Source organism: Pelodiscus sinensis, chromosome 24, assembly GCF_049634645.1.
Source record: "Pelodiscus sinensis isolate JC-2024 chromosome 24, ASM4963464v1, whole genome shotgun sequence".
NCBI classification, from domain to species: domain Eukaryota; kingdom Metazoa; phylum Chordata; order Testudines; family Trionychidae; genus Pelodiscus; species Pelodiscus sinensis.
Window position 1 is genome coordinate 25,039,684 of NC_134734.1, and position 24,777 is coordinate 25,064,460.

The window sequence follows — 24,777 nt, forward strand, 5'->3', positions numbered from 1 at the left end:
CCCGCCACGGGGACCCCGCCCAGCACTCCGCAGGCCGGGCACTTCGGCCCAGCGGGAGCAGCCCCCCGCCACGGGGACCCCGCCCAGCACTCCGCAGGCCGGGCACTTCGGCCCAGCGGGAGCAGCCCCCCGCCACGGGGACCCCGCCCAGCACTCCGCAGGCCGGGCACTTCGGCCCAGCGGGAGCAGCCCCCCGCCACGGGGACCCCGCCCAGCACTCCGCAGGCCGGGCGCTTCGGCCCAGCGTGAGCAGCCCCCCGCCACGGGGACCCCGCCCAGCACTCCGCAGGCCGGGCGCTTCGGCCCAGCGTGAGCAGCCCCCCGCCACGGGGACCCCGCCCAGCACTCCGCAGGCCGGGCGCTTCGGCCCAGCGGGAGCAGCCCCCCGCCACGGGGACCCCGCCCAGCACTCCGCAGGCCGGGCACTTCGGCCCAGCGGGAGCAGCCCCCCGCCACGGGGACCCCGCCCAGCACTCCGCAGGCCGGGCACATCGGCCCAGGAGGAGCAGCCCCCCGCCACGGGGACCCCGCCCAGCACTCCGCAGGCCGGGCGCTTCGGCCCAGCGGGAGCAGCCCCCCACCATGGGGACCCCGCCCAGCACTCCGCAGGCCGGGCGCTTCAGCCCAGAGGGAGCAGCCCCCCGCCACGGGGACCCCGCCCAGCACTCCACAGGCCGGGCGCTTCGGCCCAGCTAGAGCAGCCCCCCGCCACGGGGACCCCGCCCGGCACTCCACAGGCCGGGCGCTTCAGCCCAGGAGGAGCAGCCCCCTGCCACGGGGACCCAGCCCAGCACTCCGCAGGCCGGGCGCTTCAGCCCAGGAGGAGCAGCCCCCCGCCACGGGGACCCCGCCCAGCACTCCACAGGCCGGGCGCTTCGGCCCAGAGGGAGCAGCCCCCCGCCACGGGGACCCCGCCCAGCACTCCACAGGCCGGGCGCTTCGGCCCAGCAGGAGCAGCCCCCCGCCACGGGGACCCCGCCCAGCACTCCGCAGGCCGGGCGCTTCGGCCCAGCGTGAGCAGCCCCCCGCCACGGGGACCCCGCCCAGCACTCCGCAGGCCGGGCGCTTCAGCCCAGCGTGAGCATCCCCCCGCCACGGGGACCCCGCCCAGCACTCCGCAGGCCGGGCGCTTCAGCCCAGCGTGAGCATCCCCCCGCCACGGGGACCCCGCCCAGCACTCCGCAGGCCGGGCGCTTCGGCCCAGCGTGAGTAGCCCCCCGCCACGGGGACCCCGCCCAGCACTCCGCAGGCCGGGCGCTTCAGCCCAGGAGGAACAGCCCCCCGCCACCGGGACCCTGCCCAGCTCTCCGCAGGCCGGGCGCTTCAGCCCAGCGTGAGCATCCCCTGGCCGCGGCAGGAAGGGCCCCCGTTTAAGCGGGTAAGCAGTGAAACAATGTTTAACCAGTTAACTGGTCGATTGGGATTTCACACGCCTACCCAGAAGCCCACGGGGCGTGCAAGGCAGAGGGCCCCTACCGTGCTTAGCCAGCAGAGCCACGTGGGACATGTCCGCTGACCAGATGACGTACTTCACCTTGGAGATCTTCACCGAAGCCTGGGTCCTGCAGGGGACACAGCGTTACCGCAAGGGCCTCTCCCAGGGAGACTCACAGCAGCCCTCCCCTTAGGTCTATGGGCTCCCGCTCCTGAGCAGCACGGGGCTTGATTCTCAGCTACCGAAGAGCCCTTTACGCCGGGCCGGCACTGGAAAGCAGCGATTACGGCGCGTCTACACGAAACGGACGCTGCCGGACTAGCAGTAAGGAGCCCTCGCCCGAGAGCCGGATCCTCGGGAGTCTAGTCACACCAGGAGACGCCCCCCAAAGCTACACAGGCCGAGATGTGTAAAGCGACAACTTAAAAGCCCCAACTTTGGGGTTTATTTTCAGAGGCAGATTTTCCAGTTCCCGTGGAACTTCTGTTTCACTAACAGCTTGACACAACCCTCCTTGCAGCGCTAGAAACCCAGGCCTTGGGCTAGCGCTAAGTAGAAATGACAGGAAGCAGGCTAGTTTCAAGGCACAGCACTGGGTGAAAGGCCAAGTCAATCTGTCTGTAAATGCCTCGGTATCTTTCCTCTGGGATTCGACAGACCCTGGTAACACACAAGGACGCTTGCAAGGCACCGTGTGCGTACCGGCAGGGGCCTTTACAACAGACCCAGGTGCACTAGGGATCACTCCTGCACGGGCGTAGGGCTTTGGCCAAATTCAGAGCCTCGTTCTCCCCCACCCTCTGCCTTGCGTGGTCAGTGCACCAGTGGCAGCATTTCACGCTCACTTCGCACCAGTGTAAGTTTTGTCACAAGGTGTAGAACAAGGGGGAGTCGGCGCCCTGACCACCACTGAGGCTGGTGCTTTGTCAGTCTGATTCTGCAGTCGCAGTGATGAACACACCTGTCCCTCAGAGGTGACAGTGCCTGCAGAACAAGCGGCACCATGGCCCTTGTAACAGCTGGTAGCTGCGATTTGGCTCAATGTGACACTGCTTGCAGCTGGCGCTAGGTCTGGGTGGGTATCAACAGCGTTCCCTGCCCCAACAGGCACCCCGTGGCAGGATCACAAGGGAGGGACCTTACCGCTTCTGCTGCACATCGAAGAGGGTGATGGAGTCCGCGTCCCTCAGTAACAGGTTCCCGGTGCCGGCGTAGAAAATCTCATCACAGTTGGGGACCTGCACTTTCTTGGTAATCTCATTCTTCAAGTTCTTGATTAGGATCTGTGGTGCAGGGAGGGGAAATCGAGGAGCGAGGTAGCTAGTTAGGAACAATAGAAGATTTCCCATTTGCAATCCAAATGGAGTCTACACACCACACTGCTCTTAAGCTGGTTCCAGCACGTACCAGCTCCCACCAGCCCCAAGGGGGGCAGGTTAAGCCGTCTCTGCATGCACTGCGAGCCCATGCTCGTGGGTTCACCGTGTACACGGTTCCACTTTCGCACCCTCCTCTGTATCTCTCTGGCTAGTGAAGTTCAACCTTCTGGCAGGATCTGCGAGCTCTGCAGGAGGGGCGAGGATGGAAAAGATGCAGCGGAGGAAATGTAGAGCGCTCGGCAGGAGAGGGAAACAGAGGGGTGGTCGAAAGGGAGGAAGCAGGAAGAGGCCAATCCGAGGCCAGAAACCAGAGAACAAGGAACAGCGGAAGGGAGAGAAGCAGGAAGTTCCAAAGTCTGCTCCTCAGGAGGTGGCGGCAGCGTCTATTGCACGGAGCTGTGCCGCTGCACTAACGTCGCAGGGTGCGCACACGTATTTCTTCAGCTGCCCGGCTGGCGCTGGGGGACGATCTGAGCCCTGCTTCTCTCCCGTCAAGGGGGAGGCAACCGACAGGCTGTAAAGCGTGACAATGCCATTTACCCCTTTGTGCCTTTAAGTGACACCAGCCGACCACTTTCCTTCCCGACTCTGGTCAGTTTCACTTCGAGTCTCCCATTTCAACTCAAAGCCTGGGCCCCCCACTGCAATCCCAGCCCAGCAGGCAACCGCTAGGGTAACCGAATGGTAGGTCAGCTAAGCCACTAAGCAGGATCTCGGGCAGGGGGCAGGTTAGGCTCCCTCTGCAGAGGCTGCTCCAGACAAGAGGAGCCCGTCTGCAGCAGCCCCCGCCCATTCCAGCCTCTGCCAGGTGCTGGTTAACTGGTGAACCTTTCACTTCCCTACCCGACACCTTTTCATTAGTTTAAATGTCACGTCTCCAGCACGCTTCCTGTTAAGCCAGGGCCAGGGCCAGGGCCAGGGCCCACACGTGAGCAGTCCGACTGCCCCTCTCCGTGCACACGCACTTCCGCCCAGTTCCAAGGACCCCGGGACGCGCCCTTACCGAATGCATGCGATCCAGGACTGCAAAGCGGTTGCGAGCTACCCACACAGCTGTCAGCCCAGAGGAACGCTTCCCTTCCGGGGCTGGGAAGACAAAGCACAGGCAGCGAATAAAACCTCTGGCAGGCTGGGATGATCAAGTCTCGCTTGACTCCATCTTGGCTGCGCGGGATCAGCTGCTTCCTACTCATCCCATGTAACCCGAGGCGATTCGCAAGATTCATTTCCTCCCCCCGCCCTCTCAGAGCGCCACACGGCCAGCGCCAGCCCCTCGCGCTAGCCAAGCACAAGACTCAGCCAACGCCGCTGCCTGGCGCAGAAGAGGCCATCGTGGGTGACAGCGCACTCCATCAAGCTAACGAGCGGAGCCTCACTGGCCAAGCAAACCGAGCGGCGAGGTCCCGGCTTCAATGCAGGCCCCCTGCCGGGGCTCCCCAGCCTAATGCGCTGGAGGAGAATGAATGTGCTTTCCCTAGCGTGCAGCTGCTCCCTCGGCTTCAAATGGCCATGTGCGCACAGCCTGGAGAGAACTGCACGGCGCCCGCAGCAGATGGGCTGAGGGCTCCGCAGCGGTAGCACATGTGCTCTGTGCGAGGGACCAGAGACGCTGGGGAGAGACCAGTTCCGGTAAAACAAAGCGACTGGCCCGCTCCTTAGCTCCCGCCTCTGTCTTCATCGCGATAGCTGGGTTACCTGAGATCCAGACCGGCGCTAGTGCCAAGGAGGCCTATGGTCAGGCTTGTGAGAGGTCAGTGCCCCAAGAGGGAAGGGGATGAGGGCTGGACGTTCTTGTGGGTAAACACTCGAGGCTGGAGAGCTGGATTTTATTTCTGGCTCAGACGGGGTCTCTCCCGCGTGAATGGGAGTCATGTGGCTCTCCCTGAGCGTATGCACCTTCACAGCCCGACTACCAATGGCCTCTCACACTGGTTCACGTGGGAGAACATCCCTCGAGAGCTGCTCAGATCGAAGGTGCCTGACATTCCTATTACCCAGCATGTGTGCTGTAGAAGGGAAGGCCATGAACCGTCTGCTGTGGCAGCTCATTTTCTTCCTTGTTCCAAAAGCCCCGATTTACTGACTTCGCTCTTCTCCTACGTGTTCCCAGAGGAACAGGCTGAGGGATCTAGACGGTGCTGGGTCCTGCCGGGAGGGCAGGGGATGGACACGGTGCCTCCAGCTCTAGTGTTCGGAGGGCTGGGAGGTGGCTGCCCCTACGGGTTAAGTTCAGGGTTGATGGCGCATGCAGACATGGCTGGGATGTCTGTAGGTCAGGGCTTGGCGTCTGGGTGAACCAGCAGGATGGTACAAAGTAGGCATGTAAAACCCTGGCTATCCAGTTCACTGACTAAGGGGGAGGTGAGCGGGGGAGGGGGTGGAGGGGTGCTCCAGCCTCACTGGAGCTCCCTCCTCCCCACTAGCCACTGCAGGAACCACTCCAGCCTGGCCAGAGCAGCCCCTGTCCATGGCAGGCCCACCGTGGGGCTGGAACAGCCCCCTGCCCGCAGCAGGCGGGGAGCTGCTCCAGCCCCACTCGTCTATTAAGGCTGCGGCTGACTGGTGAACCCTTCTCATCCCTAGTGCGACTGGGATTTGCCCCAGCACGGCAGGCTGCCTTAGATATACCTGCTGCGTGTGGTTTTTAAGGGCCAAGGCCAAGATCTCCAGAAGAGACAGGGAGATGCTGAGTACCAAACGGGAGAGACTTTTAAAGGGCTTCACCTTCAGCAAGCAGAGCATTCGCCCTCTGGGACAATCACTCCCCTCGGAGGGGCCTCAGGTCACTTCCCAAAAATCACTAGCCACTTTTTAAACTTTCAACCGAAATGTGCGAACATGAGCGGCTCCATTAACCTCAGCCACCACGGGAACGGGAGTAAACATGGCCCCTCTCCGGCTCAGCGCGGCGCTATGCCGGGACCCTTTTGCACGAGAGACAGTCCCTCCAGCAGACCTGCATCAGCCAGGAAAGTCATTAACGCGCGAGCTGGGTTCTCGTCTGCCTCGTGCCTCACCCCACCCTGCCTCATCCCTCGCGCCTCACTGCTGTGACGACAGCGGCAGGAAGAACCCAGCTGGAGTTTCAGATCCCAAGTGGAAGGGAAAAAATGAATCATGGTTTGATTTGTAAATTGAGCAAATCAGATCTGGAATTTGCAGCGAGAGAATGTGACTATCGGGCCCCAGCAGTGTGACTGTCACAGCCGCTTGTCGGAGTAGAAAGCCACTCGGAGCACGGCGTATCTGGGTGACATCCATCTCCGCTGACAAGCCAGGAAGGCTGCCTGCTGTGCCGAAAGGGAAAATGGAAGGGCCCTAATAATTGAATTATAAAATATATATTTGCAGCTGTAAAGTTTGGGATGAACATGAATTTTTCAAGTCCATGTACCGCATGATATAGTGAGCAGGCAGGCCTGCCAAATGACTCACGCTGCTCAGGCTACGTAGGGAGAGAGAGAACACAAAGACTTCGGGAACAGACACTTTTTTACAACGGGATACGGGAGAACAACACAGAGAAATACAACACTTGAAACGCTCACCGTCCGGGTTCTGGGAGTCTGCGTCCTTGGGGATGGTGTACAGGTCATAGGTGCTGTTCTCCAGGTTACTGGCTCTCTGGAGAGAGGGGAAAGAAATACACATTAAATAGACACGCGCACACGTGAACCTCCTCCCTCTAGAGGGAACTGAATTGCAACGGGTGAGAAATCATCTCCGTCGGGTGCTGTGTGTTGCACAGGACACCCGGATACAGCGTCCCCTGTAAGCCGAGCGCTCTGGCAGGCGCTCAGGTGAGACTCAAATGCCGATTAGCAGAGCGCTCACAACCAGCATCGCGTGTTTCTACTGCTGGTGCATGTGCCTCTGTGCAAATAATATTTATTCCACACACAGATGGAAAAAGCAGAGAGAACACAGCCTGGATCCCAAGGCAACGGGCAGCTGTGTGTGTATGGGAGAGGGAGAAGACTCCCTACAGGCTGGCAGCACACCCAGCGACGGGACTGTTCTGTTCGACAGGATTCACACCCCAGCTGCCTTACCGTGCAGAGCAGGACGGAGTTCTCGGCCGGGTTGTACGACATGTTGAACACTGGGAACTTGGAACCACTGAAGAGGGGAGACAAAGAGGAAGTGAATCGCTCTCGCCCGAGAGCCCGTGTCTGGTTTGCTGCGCACGTCCCGGAGCGCGTCTTCCCTGAATCCTCTGGCTACAGCCCTGCGCGGACACTACATCGGTGTCTGCATCTGCCCACGGGAGCGGCGGGTATCTGCCGTGACATCCGCAGAGGCCAGTACGCGGGCTAGACGGCAGATCCCCAGAGCTCGAACCACAGCTGCCCGAGGGGCCCAGAGCAAGTCCCCACCGCTGCTGCAGACAACGGGGACAATCAGCCTTAGCGGCGATGGTGATTTCTGGGAGGACACCAGGCCCCACCAGGAACGGGGCTGAGACAGAGGTCACCAAATGGCCCCCGCCAATGGGGAACAGCTGAGAAGCCAGAGCTCCGTAGCCGGTTGTCGACTCCCCAAGCCACATGGCAGACCCTGCCTCAAAGCGACCCCACAGGGCACTGAACTCCTTGGGAGTCATTCCGAGGGGCCGGCGGCAGCACCAGCTAGTGGCTGCCCCGCGTCCCTCACCTCCTCAGCTGCATGACAGCCACGTCCTTGGAGCTGTTGAAGTCGAGCTGGCGCAGGAACCGGTCCTTCACGTAGTACAGCATGTTCCCGTGCACGGCGTAGGCCGGCCGCTCCCGCTCCAGCTTGAACACGATCATGCCGCCGTCATGGCCTGGGAAGGAAAGGCAGGAGTCACCGGCGGCCATCCCGAGGAAACCCTGGGGGGGCAGGGAGGGGCGAGCCGAGCCGCTTGCCCCCGCCACCTCGCCAGCAGAGCACTGACTAGGGCAAGTGTACCCCTGCGTCCCTCCCCCCCACCACATCCCTACGCCTCTCCCCCCCAGAACCACATCCCTGCGCCTCCCCCCGCGAACCACATCCCTACGCCTCCCCCCCCGCGAACCACATCCCTACGCCTCTCCCCCCCCAGAACCACATCCCTACGCCTCTCCCCCCCCAGAACCACATCCCTACGCCTCTCCCCCCCCCGAACCACATCCCTGCGCCTCTCCCCCCCCCGAACCACATCCCTACGCCTCTCCCCCCCCGAACCACATCCCTACGCCTCTCCCCCCCAGAACCACATCCCTACGCCTCTCCCCCCCAGAACCACATCCCTACGCCTCTCCCCCCCCAGAACCACATCCCTGCGCCTCTCCCCCCCTAACCACATCCCTACGCCTCCCCCCCAGAACCACATCCCTACGCCTCTCCCCCCCCAGAACCACATCCCTACGCCTCTCCCCCCCCAGAACCACATCCCTACGCCTCTCCCCCCGCAGAACCACATCCCTACGCCTCCCCCCCGAACCACATCCCTACGCCTCTCCCCCCCCAGAACCACATCCCTACGCCTCTCCCCCCCCAGAACCACATCCCTACGCCTCTCCCCCCCCGAACCACATTCCTACGCCTCTCCCCCCCCGAACCACATTCCTACGCCTCTCCCCCCCCGAACCACATTCCTACGCCTCTCCCCCCCCGAACCACATCCCTACGCCTCTCCCCCCCGAACCACATCCCTACGCCTCTCCCCCCCCAGAACCACATCCCTACGCCTCTCCCCCCCCAGAACCACATCCCTACGCCTCTCCCCCCCCAGAACCACATCTCTACGCCTCTCCCCCCCCAGAACCACATCCCTGCGCCTCTCCCCCCCCAGAACCACATCCCTGCGCCTCTCCCCCCCCAGAACCACATCCCTGCGCCTCTCCCCCCCGAACCACATCCCTACGCCTCTCCCCCCCCAGAACCACATCCCTACGCCTCTCCCCCCCAGAACCACATCCCTACGCCTCTCCCCCCCCAGAACCACATCCCTACGCCTCCCCCCCCGAACCACATCCCTACGCCTCCCCCCCCGAACCACATCCCTACGCCTCTCCCCCCCCGAACCACATTCCTACGCCTCTCCCCCCCCAGAACCACATTCCTACCCCTCTCCCCCCCGAACCACATCCCTACACCTCTCCCCCCCCGAACTACATCCCTACGCCTCTCCCCCCCCACAACCACATCCCTGCGCCTCCCCCCCCAGAACCACATCCCTACGCCTCTCCCCCCCCAGAACCACATCCCTGCGCCTCCCCCCCCAGAACCACATCCCTACGCCTCCCCCCCCAGAACCACATCCCTACGCCTCTCCCCCCCCGAACCACATCCCTGCGCCCATCCATTCCGAACGTCGCTGCATGGATCCTTCTCCAGCCTGTCGCCTGGACCACGTCACCCCTCTCCCCTTCTCTGCCACTGCCAGCAGCCGCTGCCCACTGGGCACGTTTTCAAAGGGGCCTTTCGCACCCGCCCTCACTGTGAGCACCTGCCAGACTCCTCAGTACAGACCTTCAGATCCCTCCTTAAAACTCCATCCCCCGACACCCGTCTCAAGCGTCGCTGCCCAGCCGGGCTATTCCCACGCACTCCCCACCTCCTGGACCGCTTCTTGCCTCCTGCCTGACCCCGGGAGCTCTCTGGGGCGGGGACTGTCTTTTCTCTGTGCACAGCCGCTAGCACCGTGGGTCCCACACCACGTCTGGGACCCCTGAACACCATGGCAGTGGCCCCCAACCTAGGTACCGGCGTGGGCCACACACGCAGTCTCTCCGCGTGCATCGAGCTACCTCCAAGAACATACTACCTGGACGGCCGAGGGGTGTAAAATCCCGCTCAACCGGCACGTGTGATGGGACCCCTTTGCCCCGCTGCCCCACCCCCCCGCGCCACCAGCCGGAGCCTGGAAGGATTCTTCCCACCTGCAGCAAAAAGGTTGAGGTTGGGGTGAGCAGCCAGCACCCAGAAACGATCGTGGTCCCGGCGGAAGGTCTGGACGCCCGTGCTGGGGGGAACGAGAAACAAGACTGAGCCGACGCCTCGGTGCCAGCGCCACTTTGAGAAGGAGGTCAGAATAGACGTGGCGCTCGCGTGGCAGCGTGACCGCAGGCAGCCGGAAGTCACGCCCTCCAGCGGTGTGTCTGCACGCAGCGGCCTCGCGAGAGACCCCGAGCCCCGACACCGCGCCGGCCATGCCCCCCCCGTGACAAACACCCTCCAGCGGTGTCTCTGCACGCAGCGGCCTTGTGAGAGACCCCGAGCCCCGACACCGCGCCGGCCATGCCCCCCCCCCCGTGACAAACACCCTCCAGTGGTGTCTCTGCACGCAGCGGCCTCGCGAGAGACCCCGAGCCCCGACACCGCGCCGGCCATGCCCCCCCCGTGACAAACACCCTCCAGCGGTGTGTCTGCACGCAGCGGCCTCGCGAGAGACCCCGAGCCCCGACACCGCGCCGGCCATGCCCCCCCCCCAGTGACAAACACCCTCCAGCGGTGTGTCTGCATGCAGCGGCCTCGCGAGAGACCCCGAGCCCTGACACCGCGCCGGCCATGCCCCCCCCGTGACAAACACCCTCCAGCGGGGTGTCTGCACGCAGCGGCCTCACGAGAGACCCCGAGCCCCGACACCGCGCCAGCCATGCCCCCCCCCCAGTGACAAACACCCTCCAGCGGTGTCTCTGCACGCAGCGGCCTTGCAAGAGACCCCGAGCCCCGACACCGCGCCGGCCATGCCCCCCCCAGTGACAAACACCCTCCAGCGGTGTCTCTGCACGCAGCGGCCTTGTGAGAGACCCCGAGCCCCGACACCGCGCCGGCCATGCCCCCCCCAGTGACAAACACCCTCCAGCGGTGTGTCTGCACGCAGCGGCCTCGCGAGAGACCCCGAGCCCCGACACCGCGCCGGCCATGCCCCCCCCGTGACAAACACCCTCCAGCGGTGTCTCTGCACGCAGCGGCCTCGCGAGAGACCCCGAGCCCCGACACCGCGCCGGCCATGCCCCCCCCCAGTGACAAACACCCTCCAGCGGTGTCTCTGCACGCAGCGGCCTCGCGAGAGACCCCGAGCCCCGACACCGCGCCGGCCATGCCCCCCCCGTGACAAACACCCTCCAGCGGTGTCTCTGCACGCAGCGGCCTCGCGAGAGACCCCGAGCCCCGACACCGCGCCAGCCATGCCCCCCCCCCCAGTGACAAACACCCTCCAGTGGTGTCTCTGCATGCAGCGGCCTTGTGAGAGACCCCGAGCCCCGACACCGCGCCGGCCATGCCCCCCCCAGTGACAAACACCCTCCAGCGGTGTGTCTGCACGCAGCGGCCTCGCGAGAGACCCCGAGCCCCGACACCGCGCCGGCCATGCCCCCCCCCCCCCCCCGTGACAAACACCCTCCAGCGGTATCTCTGCACGCAGCGGCCTCGCGAGAGACCCCGAGCCCCGACACCGCGCCGGCCATGCCCCCCCCCAGTGACAAACACCCTGCAGCGGTATCTCTGCACGCAGCGGCCTTGCAAGAGACCCCGAGCCCTGACACCGTGCTGGCCACGCCCCCCCCCCCAGTGACAAACACCCTCCAGCGGTGTCTCTGCACGCAGCGGCCTCGCGAGAGACCCCGAGCCCCGACACCGCGCCGGCCATGCCCCCCCCCCAGTGACAAACACCCTCCAGCGGTGTCTCTGCACGCAGCGGCCTCGCGAGAGACCCCGAGCCCCGACACCGCGCCGGCCATGCCCCCCCCCAGTGACAAACACCCTGCAGCGGTATCTCTGCACGCAGCGGCCTTGCAAGAGACCCCGAGCCCTGACACCGTGCTGGCCACGCCCCCCCCCAGTGACAAACACCCTCCAGCGGTGTCTCTGCACGCAGCGGCCTCGCAAGAGACCGCGAGCCCCGACACCGCACCGGCCATGCCCCCCCCCAGTGACAAACACCCTCCAGCGGTGTCTCTGCACGCAGCGGCCTCGCGAGAGACCCCGAGCCCCGACACCGCGCCGGCCATGCCCCCCCCCCCCCCCAGTGACAAACACCCTCCAGCGGTGTGTCTGCACGCAGCGGCCTCGCGAGAGACCCCGAGCCCCGACACCGCGCTGGCCATGCCCCCCCCCCAGTGACAAACACCCTCCAGCGGTGTCTCTGCACGCAGCGGCCTCGCGAGAGACCCCGAGCCCCGACACCGTGCCGGCCATGCCCCCCCCCCCCCCCCCGTGACAAACACCCTCCAGCGGTGTCTCTGCACGCAGCGGCCTCGCGAGAGACCCCGAGCCCCGACACCGTGCCGGCCATGCCCCCCCCCCAGTGACAAACACCCTCCAGCGGTGTGTCTGCACGCAGCGGCCTCGCGAGAGACCCCGAGCCCCGACACCGCGCCGGCCATGCCCCCCCCCCCCCCCCCCCCGTGACAAACACCCTCCAGCGGTGTCTCTGCATGCAGCGGCCTCGCGAGAGACCCCGAGCCCCGACACCGCGCCGGCCACGCCCCCCCCGCCCCCCCAGTTACAAACACCCTCCAGCGGTGTGTCTGCATGCAGTGGCCTCGTGAGAGACCCCGAGCCCCGACACCACATTGGCCACGCCCCCCCCCCGCCCCCCAGTGACAAACACCCTCCAGCTCCTGATCAGACGGAGCAGCCTAGGGCAAGGCGGCGAACAAGGCCGGCCTAGGCAGAGGAGCGGGGCTGGGTCTCACTCCACATATTAACAGTAAAGAGCTGTGGAGTGGATCCAGCCTGGGTTCTCCTGGTGCGGAGCTGGGGCTCTTGTGCCCCAGCGACAGGCGACACCCCCGGGCACCTTCCTGACTCGCATGACAAAGGCCAGGCAGGGCTCAAGGAGTGGAGAAGACTCCGCCTTTGCCCTTTGCCCACAGAGACAAACCACGCAAGGGATGGGATTTCTGCGGCGAGTCCTGGGCAGGACCAAGGAATAGCTGAAAAGACGGAGGCAAGAGCAACCATCTTGTACAAAGACTAGTGATGCTGGCGTGTAGACATTCACCATTAACCAATAAACCTGGGCTCATCAGTTCACCCCCCTCCCCTCCCGCTGCCTCTGATATAGAGGCAGCAAGGCAGGGACTGGCTTTTAAGCTGGCCCCACACGCCTACCAGCTCCCATGGGGCCGCCTCTTCTCCCTCCCCCCATGCTACTGCCTCTGATAGAGAGGCAGCAGTGCGGGGATGGGAGGGCAGGCGGGAGCCGGTACACGCAGGAAGCCAGCTTTCAAGAGGGCTCTCTGCGCGTACCCACTCCCATGCCGCACGTACCCAATCTGCCCGCCCCCTGCACTGCTGCCTCTTACAAGCCGTCTCTCCATGAGCATCAGCTCAAGCGTGTAAACGTGTAACCGCCAAAAATGTCACCAGTTACACGCTGACAAAAGTAACCGTCTGTTACCATCCTAAGAGACTGCGTCTTGCTCCGCTACAGTCCTAGTCCGTTAGGTGAACGCTTGCACTTGCTAGGAAGCAGCTCTGCTCGTGCTCCTTTAACGTGCTCTTCTGTGACTGGCGGGAAAGGCGCCGTTCACCCCATTCAATAATACGCTCTAGCGTCCTCACTAACCGAGCAGCAATGAGCATCTCCTGCGACTCGTCCGCGACAGGCGCGGCGTGCTGCAGGGAAGCGTCTCTGAAGCGCTCAGAGGCCGGAATTCACCACCTGGTACTTGCTCGGCCTGAAACACCAGGCCCATCGGAGACCTAGCTCAGCAGCGCACTCACCGCTTCGACATGTCCCAGACACGGATGCTCTTATCCTCTGAATTGCTGAGGATCAGCTCCTGCCGTGGGTGAAAGACGGCGCACGAGACGTTGTTGTAGTGTCCGCGGCAGGTGTCAACCTCCAGGCCTTTGACTCTAAAACAGGAGTGGAAGAGAATGAGACGGGGCCACATTTCAAAGCTCTTGGTGTTCCTGACGCATAAGCACCAATATCAAAGGGAGCCCAGGCCGCTGGGCACCACATACGGCTCCGACCGGCGCCTTTTCTCCAGCCCAACGCCCTGCCCTGCGACTGGAGCAGCACGACTGACGGATGCTGTGGCAGGAGAACCGGACACCCCAGGAAAAGGACAGGGAGGGGCTGCTGTCCAGAGGGACGGACGTGAGTGGGGCCACGGAGGGCCGGGAGCCCAGGGCAGAGCCCTCCCGCAGGGTGGCCGCTGGGAGTGGCCAGCAGGGCGGGGGTTCCCATGTCTTGCCTGCCAGCACACTAAGTAGCCCCTCCGCTGCAAACCCTTTCCCCCCATCCTACCTTTGGCAACTGTGCCGGGGGAGGGAATGCCCCTGGCGCCCGGGGGAGAGAAAACACCTGTGCCAGATGGGACCCCCACCCTGAGCCTCTCCCCACCCCCCCAAGCCTCACTCTCGTGCCGTTGCAGCCTCCGTCCGGCACTTCCCCAGGCCTGCCCGGACTCCCACCCCCTCCCCAAGCCCTCTGCCCCGAAAACCCAGCAACGCCAGTGTACACATAAACAAGGGCCCCACTCCACTCTCCCTTCTCCCTGGGGTGCCTTTTGGGGCTGCTTCTTACCATTCATCCTCCAGATCTTCACCTGCCGATCATCAGCCCCCGACACGATGAGAGGCATGGTGGGGTGGAAGGCGGCCCAATTCACCCCACGATCGTGGCCCTGTGGGGCGGGAGAAAGCAGTCTCACCTCAGGCCCAGCGCTCCACGAGGCCAGCACGCAGAGATGGGGCAGCCAGAGAAAATGCTCCAGCAAAGAAGATACAGACTCCAGGAAGTGCTAGCCCAGGCCTGCCGTGAGCTCCGACGGTCTTCATTCCAGTGGGCTGACCTCCATGGCCATGCCAGGCGCTTGCAGAGCAAGGCTGCACTTGCGCTATTAACTTCCGCAGAGCGCCTCCCCCCCACGCCAGCAATAGTGGGAGCCGATAACGGGACCCAGAGGGGTTTGCCACCATGTTATCTACCCTCCAGTAGTTGGATGGCACAGAAGACAACGTGCACTAGCGCCAAGGATGCTGCTGCTCCTCTGATGGCTTCCCTCAGGGGGCTGCAGCAGCGATTCATTAGCACAGGTGCGGCCCAGTAGCAGCGAGGGAGTGAAATCTCACTAGCCCACCTTCACTAGCCCTGAGTGGCGCCCCGCCCCATTCAGAACTGCTCTCCAGGGTCAAGAGCAGCCATGGATCTGCCACCATCACTGTCATTTGCACTGGACAGAGAGTGGGGTCCTGTCCTGGATCACAGCTGACGAGTTTTGAGATGTTAAGCTTTGGGGGGTAAGGAGGGCCTCGTTCCAAAGGAACGCATGAATTCACAGGGCCCCATCAAGTCTCTTGCTTTCCCTCCTTAGGTGTTTCTCCCGCTCATTTGTAAGACTGGGGCTATCCTACGTGGAATTGGACACACTGTACTGCTCACACACACAGTACCTCGAGAACATGCTTCACCACGGCATCTGTCGTCCCGAACAAATCCACTCCAGTTATTCCCCTGACATCCGACTCCACCGCCCCAGGAGACAGGTTCTTCTTCCGTAGGCCTTCGAGAGGGAGGGAGAAGCAGGTGTGGAGGAAGCAAACATGTGGTTACCAGACAGTGCACTAACCCAGACACGTAGGGTGGCAGGAAGGAGGAATTTTGAGAAAGGAGGGAAGTGAGAGAGAACGATCAAGGAGCCCTTCCTCTTTCCCCAAAAGCACAAGCTCAGACCAGGTGCACGAAGATCAAATGCTCCCAGCAGGCAGCAGTCACAGCTCAGCCCCGTGGGACTGATGAGCAGGGAGGCTACATTGGAGGCACACTGTCCCTCCGATTCCTCGCTCTTTCAAGACTTAATTCCCACTCTGAGCTTGCATCTTCAGGGGGCTTTCGCCTAGGCCAGTTTGGCAGCTGTTCTCGCTCTGCTCTCGGCTGTGAGCCAGGATCATCTGTGTGGACACTTGAGTCAGTTGTGACCGATACAGGCTTCCTGAGTATTCTGGAAAGTGATCGGGGAATCTACAAATTTCCCGAGGAACCATGGGCTGGGGAGAAATACGGCTCATCTGGATAGAGCTTGATTGACTGATGAAGTGGTGACAACCCACAACTTTAACGAGTCTTCACTGGAAGTTCAGGCCGGAATCCTCCAGCAGTTTCTCTGATCGTTATTACTGAACACACAAGAGTAAGTTCAGTCCCAGCATTCAACCAACCCATTTCCAAACGGTTCCCCTCTGAGGAGGGAACATCCTCTAGATTGTTTTAAAGCAAACCCACCAGGACATGCTAACCCCAGGCTGACGGAACCTTCCGCTTGTGGGACTGGCAGGCAGGATCGTGTCTGAGCAGGGGCTATGCTACTGAATCTGTTCCTCCCAGAGACCAGGCTGAGCCACTTTAAGGGCATGGCTCAGAGCTGAACCCTTGGGTAAGCCTTGGTGGGAGAACCAGAAACGGCCCCACCAGGGTGCTCTAAGAAACAGAGAGCAATTTAGACTGAGTCCTGTACCTGGCCATAATCTAAGGGTGGGAAGTGAGGTGTGAAACTTTCCTCCCGCTCCTTACGGGAACGGGCGTGTCTACATCCCTGCAGTGACAATTACAGGGACTGGTGTCTAGAGACAGCCACCTGTGGTATGAAACTCTCAGCGCTGTGTGTTGTGCAGGGCCCTCACCCTTCCTTCCAGGGCCACAGGCCATCAATGGGGACTTCCTATTTATACAGCAGGACAAACTAGCTGCTCCTCTGTCAGAAACTGACCTACACAGACCAGGGAGGAACTGGCATGTGTGCTGCCAAACAAAGAGCAAAGCTTGGGGATGTTAAAAGGCGGGGGGGGGGGGGGGGGGGGGGGGCGCTAAACAGAGGAGTCACATGCCAAACTATCACAGACTCTTAAATAAAATACAGGCAGTCCCCGACTTACGCGGATCCGACTTGTGTCGGATCCGCACTTACGAACGGGGCTTTCTCGCCCCGGAGGTCGGGGCGAGAAAGCCCCGTTCGTAAGCTGCTCCGGTGCCCCTGGTCTGCTGGAGACTGTCTCCAGCAGACCAGGGGCACCGGGCGGGTTCCCGCGCTTCTGAGGCTTTGCCAGAGCAAAGCCTCAGAAGCGCGGGAACCCACCGCTGCTGCGGCTTCAGTCCCGGTGCCTGTGGTCTGCTGGGGACCGTCCCCAGCAGACCACAGGCACTGGGACTGAAGCCGCAGCCGCGGCGGGGTCCCGCGCCTCGAGACTTTGCCAGAGCAAAGCCTCAGAGGCACGGCACCCTGCTGCCGCTGCGGCTCTGCTCCCCGTGTCCCTGGTCTGCTGGGGGGGGGGCGCAGCTAGTGTGCCCCCCTCCCCCCAGCAGACCAGGCTTTTGTTTTGGACCCTGGGGCAGAGCAGCTGGGGCGCTGCCGATTGGTCCTGCAGCACCGCTCTGGGCACTACTGGACCAACCCAGCAGCACCCCAGCTGCTCTGCCCCAGGTCTTGATTCAGCCGCTGCTGGTCAGTTTCAGCAGTGGCTGAATCAGGACGCCTGGGGCAGAGCAGCTGGGGTGCTGCTGGGTTGGTCCAGTAGCGCCGAGGAGCGAGGAGCGGTGCTACTGGAGCAACCCAGCAGCACCCCAGCTGCTCTGCCCCAGGTGTCCCCAAGTCAGCCGCTGCTGAAACTGACCAGTGCTGACTACAGGAAGCCCGAGGCAGAGTTGCTCTGCCCCAGGCTTCCTGGAATCAGCCGCTGATCAGTTTCAGCAGCAGCTGACTTGGGGACGCCTGGGGTTCTTTAGTTGAATCTGTATGTAAGTCAGAACTGGCGGTCAGTTTGAGCAGCGGCTGAATCTGGACGCCAGTTCCGACTTACATACAGATTCAACTAAGAACAAACCTACAGTCCCTATCTTGTATGTAACCCGGGGACTGCCTGTACAGGCGACTGAGATCCAGGACCGGACACTGACTCAGAACAAAGTGAAACTGACCCAACTGGTCGAGCCATTGCCCAGGGTGGGTGAAGTGCAGGAGAGGATCAGACCACGCTGGATTGGACAAGTCTTTTGTTTGAATTCTCGTCTCCTCAGGTGTTAGCAGAGCAGGAGAGATTTAAGACGTGGTTCCAATCTTTAGTGTCCCTTTGACAAGACCTGCAAGGTGGGTGAAACACTGACTCAAGTAGGTGCGAATGTTCCACGTGTGGACTCTCAGGTGCACACACAGATGGCTCCAATGACCAGGAGGAGCCAGACCCAGAGAAGTGGAATGACAGAAATTCAGAGAAGCTGTGGAAAGGGGAAGCAGAGGGATCTGAGAAGAGATACTTGAGCCTTTGACAGGCCAGCAGAATGGACTGAAGCGACGGGTGAAAAATTTCTGGGCTGACTGCACAAATCCAGAGGGAAGGCAGGACACTTGCAGAATGGACCAGCTTCCTGTGCCGCCCTGGGGAGCGGGAGAGGAACGGAAGGGCTTGGAGCAGGACAGCTGTTAGGAAAGCGCGAGGAAGGTGCCTGCACTTAACATGCTCAAGAGCGTCCCAGTAAGAGAGCAGATGCCAAGCGGAGTCATTGATAACGCAGGAAAGGGCTCTCGGGAAAAGGGCCAGGGCCTGACTGCACCCTGACAGCTCACGGAACGAGGGGGAGGAAGTCCTGCGGCATCAGGAGGTTTCTCAGTTTCCCTTTCCAGAGTGCAATGGCCAGAGCCACATACAGGCATGAGCCAAATGGAAGCTCAAAGAATGGACCCTGTCAGCAGCCAGGGCCGGAGCACCGAGGCTGCGGTCTCCTCCCACTCCCAACCAAAGGGCTGCCGCCTACCGAAGGAAGGGTTCTGGGGTAACTAAAGCAGCTTCATTCTGGACTTATGATCCTTCCTCACCCCCTAAGCCATCGGCACTCACAGCACTACTCAGTGACTGCGTGCTGGCTGAGCTCCGGGGGTGTCACCACACGCTCGCTCGGGACCCCACAGTCATGTACTCAGCCCTGCAGCGCCCGTGCTGGGACTCACGTCCCCAGCTTCCAACAGCCTGTATTCCAGAGCTCCCCAAGAGCAGGCTGCTGGGCAAACCCCTCAGAGGCCGACTCCCTGCTTGGGGAGCTCTGCTAGGCAAGCCCCTGAAGGACTCAGGGCCGCAGTGTTAGCTGGAGAGGAGGCAGGCGGGTGGAAGGGAAGCAGTTCTGTGCACTCCGCAGGAAAGCAGCCTCAGGGTATCAGGAAGAGGGAGGCAAACAGGCAGGAGGTTAGTTTGTGGACGCCCGAGTCAAGGTTAGTGACGCGCAAGAGCCCTGCTCCCCAGCACACGGCACTGGCAGGACACGGCTTTGCATGCATTTTGGACGCCGCCCTGGAAGCCAGCACATGCTGGCTACACTGACACTCGCTCTCAGGAGATCAGCAGAGGACCACCCCACAGGTTCTAACGTGGGAATGGGAGTTGGAGAACAATGTGAAATGGAAGGCCTCGATTCCCAGCACAAACACACCCCGGTCCCCGCCCTGCCCTGCTCCCAGCCCTCTAAACCGGAGAGCCCTCCCTTGGGGTGAAAGCGCTGGGTCTCCACGGGCCACACGGGCCTTGGCCTCCCGCTGCGACTGCCAGGAAGGGTGAGAGTTGTGGGGGGAGGAGGTCTCTGGACAAGTGGCGACTAGGGGTATGTCTACACTAGTAACCCCTTACCTCGAATTAGCTGTTACTCCTCCTGGAATGAGGTTTACCAGCTAATTCGAGGTAGGGGTTACTTGGAACCTCCGTTTCACTGCTGCATGTAGACGCGGGCAGTTACTCCGGGCTAGTCAAATTCCAAAATGGCGACCACCCGGGAACATGCTAATGAAGTGCAGGATATTTAAATCCCACGCTTCATTTGCAATTTCAGTCACCCTCATTAGCCGCCCTAGTTGGAACGAGGGGGCTAGTGTAGGCATACCCCTAGGAGAAGAAAGACGACCCAGCAGCTCATTCCACTGAAATCAAACGACTAACATCCACAGTCCTTAGAGGGGCTGAGGACCCCCCCCACTCCCAAAGACAGTGGGGCGGCTGGGTCAGGGCTGGTTTTTAAGTCACTATCAGTGCCGGCCAGACCCTTGATTTGTAAGCTGTGGGTGCAGCTCCACGAATGACACAGCCTGAATGCAACAGAGGCCGTTCCCAATAGACCTGCTGTGTTGGAGCCAAGCGACCAAGGGCAGAACTCGTTCGGGGCAACCTTGCAAATCTCCCCCCACCCCACCAGTGTGTTCTGCTGGCACATGGCCTGGTGGTTTTGAAGTGGAGTGGCAACGGAATCAATAATTCAGCATCTGGATCACAGATGAGCTGCTCACATCTGTACCCTCTCCAAATGCCTTTGGCGGCAGGATCTGCTGAGAGCGCGTGCGGGTGAACGCAGCAGCGGGGTTACTGGCAGAATGGATGTTACACTCCCCATGCTGGCAATAGAGAAGGACAGGTTTGAAATATTCACAGCGCCTGTCCCCAGCTCTATTGTTGACACAGCTGGTCATGTCTGAGCGTGTACTACAAACACAGCAACCCCCAGTCAAAACTGCAATGGCCAAAGTGGCAGGCTGGGAAAAGGGCCCCAACTTAAGTCCTACAACAGCTTTCAAAGCAGTAACAGTGCTGGGACCAGACACCAGGAAAGGCAACACACAGACCTGTAGGGGACCAGTGACTCCCTGGACTGGCAGTCCTGGATTTGGAAGTAGCCCTGCTTCTCCAAAAGAACCGCCCAATTAAAGGGAGACAGCTGGACTGGAGTTCCCTTTGCAAACTCATTACTACTTAAGACTGAAGGAGGATCTGACCTGGTTAACACATTACAACAGCAATTCCCCTCTCCAGAGATGCTCATCTCCACGCCAAATGGTGAATGGGGCCTCTTCCTTCCTGACTTGATTAGTCTCATTAACACAAACAAACAACTTGGTTCTTAGCTGTGGCCCTGCTTGTGCAACGCCCACTGCAATTCACCGGAGGAAGTGGGCTTTGCACACCAAAGCTCATGCCCTAACACAGTGGTTCCCAAACTTTTTGGCATCACGCCCCCCTTTTGATTTTTGAAAAACCCTCACCCCCCCCCCCCCCAAATAGCAGCAAAACTCGTTGAGCAAAAAAAAAAAAGGAACTGAACAGGGCAGCAAGATTTGATGGGGGGAGGGGGAGGCTGGGTCACCTCATTCCCCCCTCCCCCTGGAATTTCTTCACGCCCCCCCAGTTTGAGAACCCATGCCCTAACACATCTGTTAGTCTCTCAGGAGCCACAGGACTCCTGGCTGTTTCTCTCCTTTAGTCACTTATCTGCAATTGCTTCAACTCCTGTAGGTAGCAGCGAAGCGACAGGTTAACCGGTAAGCATCACTTCAACGGGGAATGCTTACTGGTCCTGCAGGGGCTGGAGCAGCTCCCTGCCTTCCACGGGCAGGGTACTGCTCCAGCCGGGCAGGGGGCCCACTGCTGACAGAGGCTGCTCTTTCCGGAGCAGCCCCCCATTCGCAGTGGGTCCGGGCACCGCACTGGTGGAGGAGCGGGCACCGGGAGCCGGTGCAGCCCCAGCCTCACTCGAGTGGTCCCCAGCCCTGATCCCACTTAGTCGGTTAACCAGGCAAGCAGATGGGTAACTAGCGCTGAACCGGTGGATTTCACGTCCCACAGATGTAGTGCAGCCTTTCCTGAGGGGGCCTTCTAACGTTTTCCTAACAGTCCCGAGCCAGCCCTCGCAGCACGTCCTGCCGGACGGGTAGAACCACAGATGCCACCAGTGCTGCTCTGCACCTGCTCGTCTCTAGCCCACACTGCATCCTTGCGACAGGGACCCCCAGAGGACTGGCTGCCACTGTGCTTAGTGACCTCTTCTCCACCTGCTGTTTAGCAACAGCTGGGGGGCAAAAACTCAGCCCGCTCCCTCGTCCCCAGAGAAGCCCTTTGAGGGATGCCCAAGAGAGGGGGACGCATCCCTCAATCACCAGGATTTTGCTGCCTCTGGATACAATGCTTCTCAAGGGATGAGGGTGCCCTGCAGAACCCCTCTCTCAGCCTGCAGCTTCCCCTCCCTGGCGGCAAAGCAAAGGCAGCCAAGTGCCTGGGCTGCACCATGTCTCAGGAGCAATATGCACCTCCCGCAGGGCCTAGGAATCTAGCTGGCCATCCCAAAGAGACTGAGGGGCATAAAGCCCAGCAGCGGAGACAGCGATTACGCTCCGACGCCTTTGGGGCCTGGCTCAGACTCATCGGTAGCCCTTCTTGGAACTGGATAGTTCCCCCCACACTTGCTTTCAGCGACTGCAGTTTTGAACTGGGCTTTGTTGCTGGATACCCCTCGACTTGGGCAGCTCACCAGAAATATCCCAAACGCGCACGGTCTGATCCAAGCTGGCCGACACCACCAGGTCCTCGGAGGGATGGAACTGGAGCACATCACATAGTGGTTGTGTCCTGTCAGCACGCTGCACAGAAGGGGAGAGAAGACACCGTTTCAACGTACAGTCTCACCGGTCCTGACATTTCAAAGCAGAATCTAGCAGGGAAGCTGGGGAGGGTGGGAGGGGAGCAAAGCCATAGAGGGACATTCCTGGGAGGGAGGAGGGAGGCAACTCAGCAAGGCAGAGAGGGAAGAAGAAATAAATCTGAAGCATCACTTTGTAGAGAAGCATACAAGAGATAACGTACATTGAGGCCAACACTTCTCCACATGAATAACTATCAACGCTGATGCAGTTACTAAAAAACCTGGATAATTCTCACACAAATTTTCGGAAGACAGTTTAGGCTGCCAGACTGCACAGCCCACCACAGTGAACCAACAAGAGGAAGAAAAAGAGCAGAGAAGACATTTCAAAAATCCTCCAAAAACTCCTCAAATTCCTCAGAGTCACCCCTTCTACTACCACAGCCCATGTACCTCCGACACCAAACAGGCAGACTGCAATTCAGAAAAGCCACAGCAACCCTACTTTAATTCTTGGAACACACCACCTGCAAGCACAACCAATGCTGAAAGATGGCTGTGGGTTGTTCAGGATGAAGGTGGTGAAAAGGAGGCTCTACTAAGGAAACTCATCAGTGGAGCGTTCACGGGATACGTAAAGACGGGAGCGTTTTTCTTTCATTGGTTTCACAATCTCACACACTTAACTGAAAACAAACTCCCCCGCGAATGCTACTTAAAAAAGAGCCCGACTCCCAAAATGAGGAGATAAAGAGGGAATGGAGAACCTGACCTAGCGCTCTCGCCAGTGGAGGAATGGAGGAAAGCTCCACTCGTCAGGATCACTTTACAATGGACAAAGCTTTGGCAATCACACTGGAGGACATAACCCTGCACTGACAAGAAAAATGAACTAGATGGACTTCAGAGGCTATTTACATAAGAACGGCCAGACTGGCCAGACCAAAGGTCCATCCAGCCGTGTCCTGTCTGCCCTCAGTGGCCAGCGCCAGGTGCCCCAGAGGGAGTGAACACAACAGGGAACCATTGAGTGATCCATCCTGTCTCCATTCTTAGCCTCTGACAGAGGCCAGGGACCCATTCCTCCTCATCCTGACTGACAGCCATTGATGGATCATGAATTTATCTAGCTCTTTTTTTGAACCCAGTTAAAATTCCTGGTTTTCACAACTTCCTCTGGCAAGGAGTTCCACAGGTTACCACAAAGAAATACTGCCTTGTGTTTGTTTTAAATCTTCTACGTATTAATTTCATTTGGTGCCCCCTAGTTCTTGTGTTATGGGCGCAAGTAAATAACTTTTCCTTATTCACTTTCTCCACACGAGTCATGAGTTTAGAGATCTCTAGCATGCACACCCCCAGTCTCCTCTTTTCTAAGGTGAAACTTCCCAGTTGTATTAATCTCTCCTCGTCTGGCAGCTGTTCCAAATCCCTCATCAATTGTTCACCTTTTCTGAACTTTTTCCAATGCCAAGATACCTTTTTTGAGATGCAATGACCACACCTATGCATAGTATTCAAGATGTGGGCGTCCCATGGATTTAGAGAGAGGCAATAAACTATACTCCTCTTTATTCTCTATCCCTTTAATGCTCCCTAACATGGTTTGCTTTTTGGCTGCTGTGGTGCACTGAGCGGATGTTCCCAGAGAACGATCCCTAGTGACTCTAAGGCCTCTTTCTTGGGTGATAATAGCTCATCGAGTAGCCCACATTCTATACCTATATGTATAGTTGGATTCTGCTTTCCAATGCGCGTTACTTTGCATGTTATTTCTACCTCATTTCTAGAGCCAATTTAAAAACAAATCTAAAATTGTTGGGAAAAGAACTTCTGTTCTTTCAAATATGACCAAAACGTTGTAGTGAAAGACACAGTTCAGAGAATTTGACCCTCCGTTCATTTCTAAGATTCGAGACGACTGGTGTCTCCGCAGTGACTGTTGCTGCTTTTTACCAAACACAGGTTCTGGACTGCCAGTTCCAAACCCGGATCGTCTGATCGTCAGAAGCACTCAGGATCCAGGGGTATTCCTAGAAAGACATGTGACAATTAACAGCTGAAACTGTAGTCTCCACCCTCACGGTTCCCTCCGAGTGGTTTGCCACGCAGCCAGAGAAGCCCAGAGGCTTTCTAGGTCATTGGGCCAGCTGCCCCAGGCAAGAGTTCCAGCTCCACTGCAGAATCATCTCCCTTAAAGAAAAGGAGGGTAGAGAAAGTGACAGAGTAACTGAACCCCTGTAGAGCGCTTGCACAGGAAGTGTCCTGCCCGGGGGGAGGGGAGTGATACCTGGGGCAACCCCCCCAGTGGCCTAGACGCAGGATCCGGGGGCAATCCCCAAAGGCCACAGGCTGCTCCCCCACCCCTCAGCCCAGGGATTTACGGGGCGCCTGGCACAGCAGCAGCAGGGGTCCCCCATCACCACTGGACCCGGAGCAGTCCCCTCGCCGCAGCACCCTCCCAGCCGTGTCCCACTTCTCCACAGCAGCGGGAAGAGGCGCATCCTGGAGCTGTGGTGATCTGCTGAGAAGTCACGCCCCCCCGCCTCCACCGTGGTGAGCGCGAGGCAACACCTACCCTACTGCACTAGGCCCCCAGCCCCAGGAAATCCCACAGG

General features: G+C 60.3%; 1 protein-coding gene across 1 annotated transcript in view; it reads right to left on the reverse strand.

Annotated features, from left to right (window-relative positions):
* COPA (coat protein complex I subunit alpha) overlaps positions 1 to 24,777 on the reverse strand; it is a 44,698-nt gene that overhangs the window by 16,005 nt on the left and 3,916 nt on the right. Inside the window, 14 exon segments of the mRNA XM_075908334.1 lie at positions 1,477 to 1,562; positions 2,579 to 2,718; positions 3,818 to 3,900; positions 6,363 to 6,438; positions 6,867 to 6,933; positions 7,468 to 7,618; positions 9,699 to 9,781; positions 13,492 to 13,612; positions 13,615 to 13,626; positions 14,303 to 14,402; positions 15,172 to 15,281; positions 22,049 to 22,123; positions 22,126 to 22,157; positions 24,116 to 24,192. Coding sequence (XP_075764449.1) covers positions 1,477 to 1,562; positions 2,579 to 2,718; positions 3,818 to 3,900; positions 6,363 to 6,438; positions 6,867 to 6,933; positions 7,468 to 7,618; positions 9,699 to 9,781; positions 13,492 to 13,612; positions 13,615 to 13,626; positions 14,303 to 14,402; positions 15,172 to 15,281; positions 22,049 to 22,123; positions 22,126 to 22,157; positions 24,116 to 24,192 — 1,213 coding nt within the window.